Here is a 12,929-nt window from a genome sequence, read left to right as displayed (position 1 = left end):
GTAGAATGGATATTAACCACATTGGTTTTTGGAAATCTTTACTTTATGGGAGAAATGGTAGGGTGGTAAGAGGGTCATCTGCTAGGAACCGATATGAAGTGGCACCTCTACATCATAGAGTGAACGGTGAGCTTAACCAACATTTTTAGTGCTTTGCTTTTGTACCATACATATCAGAGAACACAGGGACTGACAAAGTTGACCTGTAATAAATGTGCAATAGCTTGAAATTGGTGTCGTTTACCTTCTCTATCTGTATGTGGAAAGCAGAGAAATAGACTAGGAATCAGGAAAGCAGAATTACAATTTTGGATCCTTTACTAGCTTTGCGGTATTGGCAAAATTATTTAACTGTTACTGTTTGGAATAATGAAGTTCGGATTAGATGAACTTTAAAATTCCTTTTACCTTCATGATTTGTACATCCGCTCCCAGCTCCCAACACACAGACAGTAGTACTATTTTCAAAAGTTGAGTCTTTTAGTGTGGCAGGAAGCAATATTTAGAATCTGATCTAATGCTTTAAATGCATTTGTTATAGCTCCAAATTTAGTCTTAAGCCAGGACAGGACAGTGGTTTAACCTCCACCGCCCAGGGGATTAATACATAATATCCGGGAATGTTGGCGAGACGTGCCTTGGTACCCATCCATGCAGTGTTTATTGGTCATAGTGAGCATTAGAACAGAGCAGTATTACTGAAATGCTGCAAACAATGTACACTGAAAATAGGTCCTCTGAAAGGGATTAGAAAGGATATTAAAGAATATCAATCCAGGAGGAGACATTAGGCCTAAAAGTCACAGTAGAAGTTACAAATACCAAAATCTATCTATAGAGTCCTGAATTTGCCAACATCCAAATTTACACTTCATGCGACAAGAACTTTTCATAAGACATTAATAAGAAAATTAGTCAGAAAAGATATAAATACATACAGCTTTTTAAAAATATGGGTAAAATTTTACATAGCTTATTTACAATATGCACTACTTCTAATATTAAATGAGATAAAACTGGATGACAAAATCTAATGGTTGTGTGAGAGTAATTGCATGTGCTCAATTTCTAGTGTCAGATAGTTAAGGTTTGTAACAATTCCCTGTTATTTTTCCACATGAAATCTAAGTTGTTAGTTGTAAAGGGTATTTGGTCTTGTGACTAATCACCCAAACAAAAATTTATCATAAATATTGTTTTGCTTCCACTCTTTGGCTTAATGAATGTTTATCCAGAAAAATGCATTATTCGGTTAACAGTAGGCACATGTAGAGGCAGCATGTACCCTAATGAGATGACTATTTATGATTCCAATAGAGTGAAACACCCACCAACCCTACGGCTGTCAAGGCAGCAGGCAGTCTTTCCCCTTATAGTGGATTTCACCGGTGAGACCACCGCCTAAGATCCTTTAGAGAGGCTGTATCATACTATTGATATTAATCTCTAAAGAAGTATTTTTTTTAGTAACTATTTGGAGCAGGAAACAGAGGAGTCCAAAAAAGATTGGGCATCACCTATGCTTTCCAAAAGTTTTCATTTTTAAATAGCCAGATGAACACCTACCCTAAAGCCTGTTCTAATTTGGAGACTTACCCCAGCCTTTCCCTTGAACATCTATGTCTGTCTTCAAGAGATATGTGTTCCTTCACTCAGAACACCAAGTCATGACAATCTCCCCTGTAGCTTTCCTGATTTGGTGGGAAATTATTCCTAGTCATTTCATGGAGCAGAGTTTTTTGTGAATGTCACTTTGTAAAGTAGTCTTAATACCTCCTCCCGACTGGAAGGCCCAAAGCTGTGTCTTCCATACCTACTCGTATGTGCTGTTCAAACCTCAGCTCCTAGAGCCAGTGTTGAGATCTGATACCCAATGGGCCTGACGGTGTTTCAGTTCCTCTTCATATCTGACATCAAGGAATTTATTTCTCTCAACTTTGGTAAAGTATTAGACATTTTTAATATTCTTTTTGAATCTAACGTTTCTGTTTTGGAAAAGCAATGCAACTAACTTAGCTTACCCTGTTGCTGAAAGTTATTTGTTCCCATAACTAGGATTATAGAATTTTAAAGCTGGGTAGAACATTAGAGATCCTTTCTTCCCTCAGGGAACTGAGATTTCAATTTTTTTATATTATCATCGGGTGCCAGATAAGTGTGGCACTTGAAGAATAATTACCTGGGTTGTTTTAATTTTTTTCTATTCATACAGATTCTAAAATCTCTAAGCTAGAGATTTAACTCAATTTGACATTTATCAAACATATTCAGTGCAGTGGGTTGCTGAAGATAACAAGTTATAAATTATGGTCTCTGACCTTAAAGGAGCTCCTATGTTAATATGGGGCCCAAATGTGAACAGAAAATTGCAAAATGATGCAATTAGTCTATAATTACAAGTATGAATGGAATGGTTTGCTGGAGTTGAGGCTCTTACTGCAGCACAGGGAAGTCAGAGGCTGGAGGAGATGCCACTGGTGTTGGATTATGAAGGATTTGTGTGTGTGTGTGTGTGTCTGTGTGTGTGTGTAGGGCTGGTAGTGGTAGTAATAGCATTCCAGGCAGAGGGGAGAGACTGGAGATGCCAGAAACAAACAGTGCTGATAGTGATAGTGTAAGAGTCAATGCTATAATAAAAGGACCTCTACAAATCATGGGTTATATAGGGTTTTGTTCTTTTTTATAGAGAGAGGTTTAATTCAACAAATAGTTGTTGACATCAACTTTGTTGAAACCACCTGCCATCGACTAACATGCCCTGCCTGTAAACATGGCAGTGATCGTATGCTCTTTCTCATTTTACTGTTGAGAAGATTTTACTGTTGAGTAGTCACAATTTGAATGTTTATAGAGCTTCCATTTTTTCCAAAAGCCTAACTGTATCAAGTTTTGAGAAAGACAAAATGCAAAATTGTGATGGAGGCTGCCTACTATTATCTTCTCGGAACACTCAGGTCTTCATCCTCTTCTACTATCTAATTACCACCCTGTTCAATCCAGATCCCCGCCCCTCCATCCTTCCCTGCTTCCTCAGTAAGACAGAGTTAAAACTCAGAGCCACTGTTTCCAAATGATCATCAGAACTGCATTATGACTATGAAGTAGGTAAGTTATCAAGGATTAAAGGAAAGGGCAGGAGGATTTAATAATATTTCCCTAACCAGGGTAGATAATGGTCCAAAGATGTTAGAGACACTGTGGTAAAATTTTGTTTTCTCATTAATTATCACATTTTTTCTTTATATGTTGTTTGTATGGGGTTCATAGAATGACATAACTACTGAGTATGTTAGTGTCTTGCACATAGTAGGTATTCAAAACATGTTTGGTGAATGACTACAATTTAATTGAGCAAAACAAAACAACGCTGCCCCTGGGACAGCTTGGTATCCACATGAAAGAATAAAGCTGGCTACCCATCTCATTCAACATACAAAATTTAAGTCACAGACCTTAGGAGAGGTTAATAGGGAATGACTGCTTATAGGAACAGAATTTCTTTTTTGGTGATGAAAACGTTCTGGAATTAGAGTGATGATTGCACAATCTTATGAATATAGTAAAAACCACTGAATTGTACATTTTAAAAGATGAATTTTGTGGTATGTAAATTATATGACAATTAAAAAATAGATGCAAAACCCCCAAACAAACAACAACAAAACCAGAGCCCAGAAAGTTGAACTGAGGCTCTTACTGAGATGTTCTGCCTATGTAGCCCCAGCACTGAAGAGGAATGGATAGACCCTGTTTTAGTTAAAATAAAAGTGAATAAAAGATGTACTGTTTTTCAATAATTCTAAGACGAATATTTTTTTCACATTTCTGAAATAGGAATGCATCTTATAACTGATGAGTCATAGTTTATTTGGCTGCACTTCTTCCTTCAGTACATAAAATTGTGGTATGTCTTAGATTCAGTGAAGTACAGTATTTTAAAAATAACGTGGCAGAGGCTGCTAGCTATCCTTCAATACATACAGTAATAATTTTTTTTCAGAAAGACTGTATTCCTAGTTTTCCTTAGAGCTAGGTGTGGCCATCTGTCTAAGTTCTGGCCAATGGTATGTAAGCAGAAGTAATATATTCAACTTCTGGTTTGTGCCCTTAAAGAGAAGAAGCATGTCCTCCCTTCTCTTCCGTCTTTCCTTCTTCCCTATTTTTCATTCCTTTCTTCCCCACCCCCTCCTCCTTCATTTCCTTCCTTCTAAATTGCACATGTGATGGTAGGAGCTGAGCAGCCATCTTGATCCACGAGACGGAAACCATGTGTTGAGGGTGGTAAAGCAAGGAGAAAAGATACCTGAGTTCTTAACGATTACAAAACCAATACACTAGCTCTAGAGTGACTATGCAAACTTTTAAGTGAGAGAGAAAGTTCTAGTTTGTCTAAGTCACTCTTATTTTGTGTTTCTCTGCTATAGGAGCTGAACAAATATTCTAATCTGAATGATTTCATGCTTTCATTTTTCTGGAAGTAGACTATTATACTTTCTTCAATGGGCTAAATTCTTCTCTCTCTACACACACACACCCTTGTCTGGGCCAAGAATGAGTTACCAAATGTAGCATTTACCTATAAGGAATGCATTGTGAGTAGCTTTTCACTTTTCATTACCATGGAAAGATGATTTTAGTCCACATATAATCTATATTTCTAAATAATACCTTTGTTGGGACTGTCTGTTCAGAGCAATGGAAGACAGCTTTCTCAGTGCAAGTGAGATTTCTTGATAATGCTAAATCTGCCGTGTCAGCTGAATTCCTCTGGCTTTGTGTTGCAGTGCGCTAAAAATACATGATCGGATTTCACTGTTAAGAAAATTCTTTCAGCACTACATGTACAGTCAAGTTTGTTGCCTGAATAGCTGAACATTTGGGTCATGAGACTTAAAATGTGTCATGACAATGCTTCATGGAAATGCAACAGTCTGGAAGTCTGGTTCTGTTTTAGAGTGGAAGGCTGTGGGGAGCTGTGCCATGGAGAACTGTGCCGTGGGGTGCTGTGCCATGGGGAGCTGTGCCGTGGGGAGCTGTGCTGTGGAGAGCTGATGCCCTTTTGTCCCTCTGGCAGCCATACTTTTGGTTCTTCATATTTGAGGAGATGGGACGGTGAGGAGGCCTGTTGGCTTGATCTTATTAATGCCACCATCTAGAATACAGATTCTTGGGTATTTCATCTTCACAAGATGAGATGCAAACTGAAAAAAAAAAAAAAAAAGGCCAAATTTGTAGAGGATATACAAAATTTGTATTTCTCCAATCCCATAATTTCTCAAGCTGTGTGTGGAAAACATGACTGCTTCAATGATAATATTGCTGTCACGGTTTCATCAGTGAATTGTTAATTTGGTTTTTAATAGAAATTAAATCACTCATAGTGTTGACAAACAACTCTTGATGCTAGGAAATAAATGTGTCTCTTTGGTTCTCTTTTAAGCTCGTTTGAATAGGCAACACATATACCTGGTAAACAATTCAAACAGTATGAAAGAGCATATAGTGAGAAGTAGATTACTTCTACCTCTGTTCTCGGTCTCCCTCTGGAGAGGTCATTATCATTCCTATTTTTCATGTACCCTTCCAATGATAGTCAAAATATTCTCAAATCTACATTGAACCACTTTTGATATTATTGCCAACTTATTAGTTATTGCAATGCCATTACAATGTCCCAGCGAGGGCCTATGAACTGGTTGTCATATGTTTTGGAGCAGCACAATGTACAATTTGAGACCATGACTTGGAAGGAATTTGAAGGCCTGATCCAAGAAGTCTTCTAGATGTCTAGCAAAACAGGACTGTGAAGAGTTACCGAGACATACACATATCTCCCTGACCTGGTCCCTGTCCACCCACCCAGGCTCACGGACTATCCAATCCTTTCTCCATTACTTGTACTTTATGACAAAGCTGCTATGTCCCCTGATAAATGGATCACTTTAGGATTCAGGGCCTCTGGTTGTGCAGGTCACCCTCCACTGGGAACATGCTCCATTTCCCATCAGCTCCTGGGCCCCCTTTAGTTCCTCCTCAAAAGCCCCCTGAACCCCCAACCCCATCTGCCTAATTTCTACTTATTTCCCTATTCAGGTACTTCCTTCTCTGGGAGCTAAGTCTCAATTAGGAACCCCTCTTCTCAGCTCCCCCAAATTTCTATGCATAGCCCTACCTTTGGCTGACCACACATATGTAAATTGCCCATTTAAGGGTCTGCTTCCTCTACCAAACTGTAAACTCCCCTAGGACTGTGAACGTGTTCTCTTTCTTTTTACCCCTACTGATGGACACATGACAGGGGCTCAATATACGCTTGTTGAACTGAACTGTGACAAACGACATATAACCTGGGGCAAAAGCATGAAGCAAGGAAGGTTTCCTTTGGCTCTGGCCATTCTGTCTCTATTCCCTCCCCTTGGTGGTATCCTTTTCCTCCCCTTGGGTATTGTGTCCTCACGTTCTTCGCGATAACTTCCTCATAATATGACCTCAGATTCTTCATAAAAAATGACGAATATCTGCTCACAGTGCTGTTGCATCTTGAGAATATTTGAAGCCTAATACTCGGTAAAGTCTCAAGGCAGCAATCTAGACTTTATGGCTCAAAAGAATTAGCTGGGTGGTTTGGTCAGGATACGTTCTAGGCCTCGGCCCCAGAGATTCTGCTTTATTGTTCTGGGGCTCAGGAATGTGGTACTTTTTCAATTGTTGGTTTTCCATAAACACCACTACATGATTCTAAAGCAGGTAGTCCATGGACAGTATTTTTGAAAGGTATTGTCTTAAGCCAAAAAAATAAAAGTCTTAGCATACAGGTGGGATAGACGTTGCAGCACTGGGATCTCAGCACTCTTGCAAACAACTCACATAAATAGATCTCACTACTGTGTGACCCCCACTTATCTTCTCCATCATTCTCTGCAGTGCCTTTACGGAGATTTAAAGGGCTATTCACATTTCAGATCCTATACTCTTTTCAAGCTACAGAGGGTGTCTTTAGTAGTAATTAATGTTGAAGAAAAATAGGGCAGCTGTATTTCAAAAGGTATCAGGTAACCTAGAGTGCCAAGGTGAGCTAGTCTTCTCCCTGTTCTTCTCGCTGATGCCTCTTTGAACCCTGGCCCTGAAGAACAGCGGCACCCATTCATCTGCCCGAGTCAAGTGCAGACGGCAGACTCTGGTACCGTGTGATTACCGAAACATCTTGGCTTCCTTCTCCCACAGGCGGCAATGCAATTACCATGTAGGCCGGAATGCTCAGATAAACATACCACCACTCAGAAGGACTTGTGGATAAGCAGTCTTAGCGTTCAGTACATTCGAAACACTATAGAAGTCAGAAAATGAGCAGGGAAGGACTTATTGTCATTTAACTAATCTCTCTTAAACTCTGCTGTGGAGCCAGAAACCGTTCCCACTGCTATTGCAAGGAGGGGCAGAACTACGAGCCTGCTGTGGAGCTGGAAAGTGGTCCAGGCAAAGCAGCACATAGAGCACCTTGGAAAAATCAGGGTGCTGCTATGTGGGGGGTCTGGGGGAGAAAGGAGAAATAGAGGACGAGGACATGACAAGTTTCGGTGCCTTGAAAAAAAAAGCGCGGGCGTCCTTAAGTAAAGGAAGAGCAAACGATGGGTTTTCAGGCGAAGACAGTTGCACTGCTCGTGTTTCCAACTGTCCCCATTAAATATTGGCCCCAAACGGTGCGCCTGTCTTTTCCACTCCAGAAGCAACTCTTCTCCATCTATTCGTTCATTCGCTCATTCATTCATCAATCAGACAGTTCCCTGAGTACCTACTACATACCAGCCACTACTCTAGTTTTTGCAGGGCTTATAGTTCAGTGGAGGAAATAGTAACAAGCAATATCAAGTGGCATGGACAGTTATTCTGAATTTAATGGGGATTGTGGGAGCTCTTCCTACCTGTCCATCCTCTCTCACTGACACTGAAGGGAATGAGGACCAGATGTGATGGGCACAATTGTTTCATTGATCAGGTAGGGTTCTCCATGGCTATAGCTTGACACGTTAGGGAGGAAGAAAGGGATGGTTTCCAGCTTGTGAAAAAGGTCACATCGCTCCTGGAGAAGGTATGTGGTGGGACAGGGGATGACCGGGCATGAAGAGTTCAGGGTGTCATCCGTCTTTTACTCTCCATCTGGCAGGGCTTCGGCAGTTTTATTGAGTATACACACAGGGCGCTGGGCTTTGCTGGTTAAGGGCCTTGTGTAAGCTGCAGCTTTGGGAGAGGCCTGACCTCCAGGAGAAATCACAAACCTAGACTTCCTGAGCAATCTCCTTGCTGGAAGTGGCAGGATATCACATTGACCCAGTGGTTATGAAGTCACCAGCATCCTGGGTGCTTTTAGTAAACAGTGAAACTCAGGCCACTCCAGACAAGTAGTAAGTGGAGTATTTTAGGACGGAGCACCCGGTTCAGTTTTTTTGTTTTTTCCTTTTTTTAATCCTCCCAGGTGATTCTATTGTGTTGCCAACATTAAGAATCCTTTTATCAGATAATGGAATTTATTTGCTGGTCAGGTTTGTCTGGGCCCTCAAACTACACTTTTTATAGGTGTAGCACTGTGTGGAGAGCAAGTTACTTTGTACAAAGAAGCTAACATGTTCCTATGGCCGGGATTTGTGAGACCAAGTCCCATGTGGACAGCATGGGGTTCCTCAAGCTGCACAACTAACTGAGCCACAGGGCGATGACCCACTGGAGCTGGCAGGATGTAGTTTGAGCTGGGACAGCATCTGGGGGCTCAGACTGCAGGGCAGCTGCACCGCTGGTGGGTGGTACTCCTGGGTGTCTCCTGCGTGCAGCGGGCAAAGTGCTTGCATTTTTCATTCCTCTGGTCTGTAGGTTCTGTTGGGGCCTGGGTTGGCACATCTCAAAGCAGCACTGTCTGGCAGTGGCAGGCCCTCATGAGTGCCACTCCATCTTGTTCTCTCTTTACCTGGCACTTAGCCTGGACTAAGAGGCTGGCACGTTTGTCCAGAGGAAGTCAAGTTCTACGAGTGAGTGGAGGAAAAGGATTTTCGATCTGCCGCAGAGCAGTGCAGGGTAACCCAAGCCAAGACATTCATGAAAGGCTGAGGACAGGTAAGGTTAGAGAGGAGCACACGACAAGATCACACTGCTTGTCACTGGGTGTCCTAGGACACAGGTTTGGCTAGAGCTCACAGTAGCAGCAGGAAGCTAAGGAAACGGGGCTTCTGCACGCCTCTGCAAGGAGCACACTATAGGACAGTCCATTTTCTTGATGTGAAGCTTTGGCCTTGTGAGTTTTAAGTTCATATCTGTGCCTGGACAGCTGGCATGAATTGGCTAGCACCCTGGCGAAGCTCCAACTGAGCAGTCTTCTTCTTGCTTCCATTTATTTGTCCACTCCTTCCCCTGACCCACAACGGAAATACAGTATTACTTTTGGTTGGGCATGGAACACAGTGAGGAAACTGGCAATTATCCTATAATAAGCAGCAGTTGTAGTTTCATTTTCTTGGTTTTATGGATGTGAGACTGATGCTGTATTAGTCTTAACTGTCTTCTTCTGTACTCATCTGGAACAGTGAAAATATGATGCACATTTAATATTTCTGACACTGTGTGGTTGGGGCTAGGCTGATACCTCATGCAAATTATGTACCTATTTCTAAGAGTTTGGCTAGGCAATTCAGATAAGCGTATTTTAGATAAGAAATAGAATATGGGATGATTTCTCCATCTAGGCTACAGTGTGGCCGTGGGTTAATATAACTCAAGTGCTGTCTTGTCCTGATTATTTAAGAGATTTCTGGGGTCATTAATAAAGGTCTGGTTCATTTCAACTGCCCATCTCAGTGATTCCAATTAGAAACATATGAGCTGTGACACAGATTAGTAGGAAAGAGGTAGGAATGATTTATGAAATATTCCACTGATCTCGTCCCTCGATTATCAAAATATAATTTTGAAATGTCATTTTTTCTTTCAATCTTTATTGTGTTCCTCCCATAACTGAGTACGTTTTTTTCTGTATTCAAATATTTTATAATTAACACACTGATGTTTATTTTCTTAAGAACGTTACATAAGTTTATTTTCTTAAATCAACCACGTAAAGGAACCCTTGTGCACTGTTGGTGGGACTGCAAATTGGTTCAGCCTCTATGGAAAACACTATGGAGGCTCCTCGCAAAACTGAAAATAGAACTATCCTATGACCTAGCAATTCCACTTCTGGGTATTTATCCAAAAGAAATGACACTTGGATCTTGAAGAGATATCTGCACTCCCATGTTCATTGCAGCATTATTCACAATAGCCAAGGCATGGAAACAACCTATGTCCATTAACGGATAATGGATAAAGAAAATGTGAGACACACACACACACACATACACACACACGTACACACACAAATATTATTCAACCTTAAAGAAGGAAATCCTGCCACTGTGATCACATGGGTGAAACTGGAGGACATTATGCTAAGTGAAATAAGCCAGACACATAAATACAAATACTGCATGATTTTACTAATATATGGAAACAAAAATAACCAAACTTACAGAAGCAGAGGAGCATGATGGTTGCCAGGAGCAAGGGGACGAGGGGGAGGAGGTGGGCAGATGTTGGTCAAAGGGTACAGTTTCAGTTATGGAAGATGAAAAAAGTTCTGGAGATCTAATGTACAGCATGGTGGCTACACTTACTATGCATAACAGGTAGAACAATACTGTATTGTATACTTGAAACATGCTAAGAAAAAAAGAAAGAAAATGGTAACTGTGAGTGAGTGATTGAATATGCCAATTAGATTGCTTGTGATTATTTCATAACGTATATGTACTCACATATGGAAACATAAAGTTGTACACCTTTAATATATACAATTCCTATATGTCAATTATACCTCTTTAATGCTGAATAACAGGTACTACATAAGGTGTGAGACCAGTTTTCGTAGTAGTAATATCTAATAACAGTCAGGCAGTGGCTGTCTTCCTGATTTCACTCACAGAAGTAAAAGCAGCAGCAAGGCAAAACCAGGAAGGTGAACACAAGGTCAGTGATCCTCTTACACCCTAACACAGGCACTTGTGAGTAGAAAGGAGCAGAACAGGTAAATATCTACACACTGGAAAATGGTTAATTATGCGATAACCACAACCAAAAAATGGGAGGGTTTACAAAACAGTCATTATGTAGACCAGGCTTTCTGATCCATGTTTATTTTAAGGATAATTATTCTAATGGTGTGTGGGATATTCAGAATCCATGCTATGGTGTACATTAGTCTTCTATTCTTGGAACCAATCTTTGAAATTATGAAATTTGATAGTGTTAAGATTTTATCTTAAAAATATTTTTAACAGTTTGTGTAATGTAAGGGAATATATAAATAATTGCAGTGCACTAACTTAATGTGTTTTCTTGTTTTAATTTTTTGTTGCCTATAGTTTCTGTCTCCATTTCATCTCTTTCCATCCTCTTTTTACTAAAAAAATGTACACACACACACACACACACATATATATGAACATAGACAAGAACGGTATAATGAGCCATTAGGTAACTAACACCCAGCTTCAAAACTGTAACTCGTAGCCAATTTATTTCCTTTATTCCTCCCCCCAACTCCTCTCAACCACATTTATTGTTTTGATGTAAATCCCGTGTACTATTTAATATATAAATATGTATCTTTCAAATAAAAAAGACTTTAAGAAATACATTCACAGTTCTATTATCATACCTAGAAAATATTAACAATAATCCCTTAATATAATTAGATATTTAGTATGAGTTCAAATTTCCAATTACTTCACAAACATCATCTATCCATCCACCCATCATTCAATTATCTATATTTACAATTTATTTATTTTCATCAGGATCCAAACAAGGTCCACACACTGTGACTGATGGATGGATGTCTTTTAAGTCTCCTTTAATCTATGGGTTTGTGCTTTCTATCTCTTTTCATTTCTATTCCCAGGTCTATTCACCACACAATGTGAGTGATCCTTTAAAAATGAAAGATCACCTAACCTCTCTTTTCAAAGCCCCTTAATGGCCTTTCATTTTATTCAGAATAAAATCTAAAGGTCTTTCCATGGTCTATGAGGTCTCACATGATTTGCAAATCTACAAACCCTTCTTTCATCCTCAACCTCTCTCATCTCATCTCCTGGTCTAAGCTACTCTCACCTCTTACTTACAAGAAGATTATTGCAGTACCTTCTTGTCTGATTGCTTTATCCTTGTCCCCTACAGTATTTCTCTACACGGCAACCAGAATGATTCTCTTAAAAAGTCAGATCATATAAAACCCTTTGTTCCCCATATTCTAGTGGCTTTAAATCTCAATCGGAATCAGGACTTCACTGATCACGTTATAAAGAAAATAAGCCACCAGAGCTCTTTTCCCTCATCCTACCTTACTTTTCATTTTAGCTTTTATCACCACTTGATGTATGTGTTTTCTTGACTGTCTCTCCCAGTGTACTGTAAGCTCCATGCAACCAGGGACTGTGGTTTACTTATTACTGTTCCTACAATGCCCAGAACACTGTCTAGTACATAGTAGTTGTTCTAATATCTGCTGAATCACTGGGTCATTCATTGAACAAATACTTTTTGAGCATTTACTGGGTGTCAGGCAGTATGGTAGGCACAGGTGAATCAGCCTTACTCCCAGTGGAGAAGGTAGGAAGGGCTTTAGGGCAAATAGGAAGGGATCTATCTCACTGGTGCTGGTAACAGTCAAGTGCTATCTTCTTTTAACCTTTACTAACAGGGCCTTCACTCAACTCGTAGGAGTTGAAAGAGGTAAGATGAATTTTCAAAATGATGTTTTTAAATGTCATCTATAAAAAAAACCCACATTTACACAAAAAAGTATTGATGATGAAGCTGATAAATATAGAAATAAAAAATAATAA

At 39.9% G+C, this 12,929-nt stretch overlaps 1 protein-coding gene across 5 annotated transcripts in view; it reads right to left on the bottom strand.

Moving 5' to 3' along the window:
- Positions 1-637: 637 nt before the first annotated feature.
- The window catches only part of TBCK (TBC1 domain containing kinase), a 178,789-nt gene continuing 166,497 nt past the window's right edge, over positions 638-12,929 (bottom strand). For 4 of the 5 annotated variants that reach the window (XM_019738920.2, XM_019738921.2, XM_074322745.1 and 1 more), the window contains one exon: positions 4,942-5,201. In XM_019738920.2, the coding sequence (XP_019594479.2) occupies positions 5,091-5,201 (111 nt within the window). In that variant the 3' untranslated portion in view covers positions 4,942-5,090. Of the gene's footprint in view, positions 5,202-12,929 lie in introns of all 5 variants that reach the window. The other variant, XM_019738922.2, reaches the window with a different exon arrangement.

This window comes from Rhinolophus sinicus, linkage group LG02 (genome assembly GCF_036562045.2).
Source record: "Rhinolophus sinicus isolate RSC01 linkage group LG02, ASM3656204v1, whole genome shotgun sequence".
Taxonomy (NCBI): Eukaryota; Metazoa; Chordata; class Mammalia; order Chiroptera; family Rhinolophidae; genus Rhinolophus; species Rhinolophus sinicus.
The sequence above is the reverse complement of the archived record's forward strand: the minus strand, read 5'-3'. Positions and strand labels throughout refer to the sequence as shown.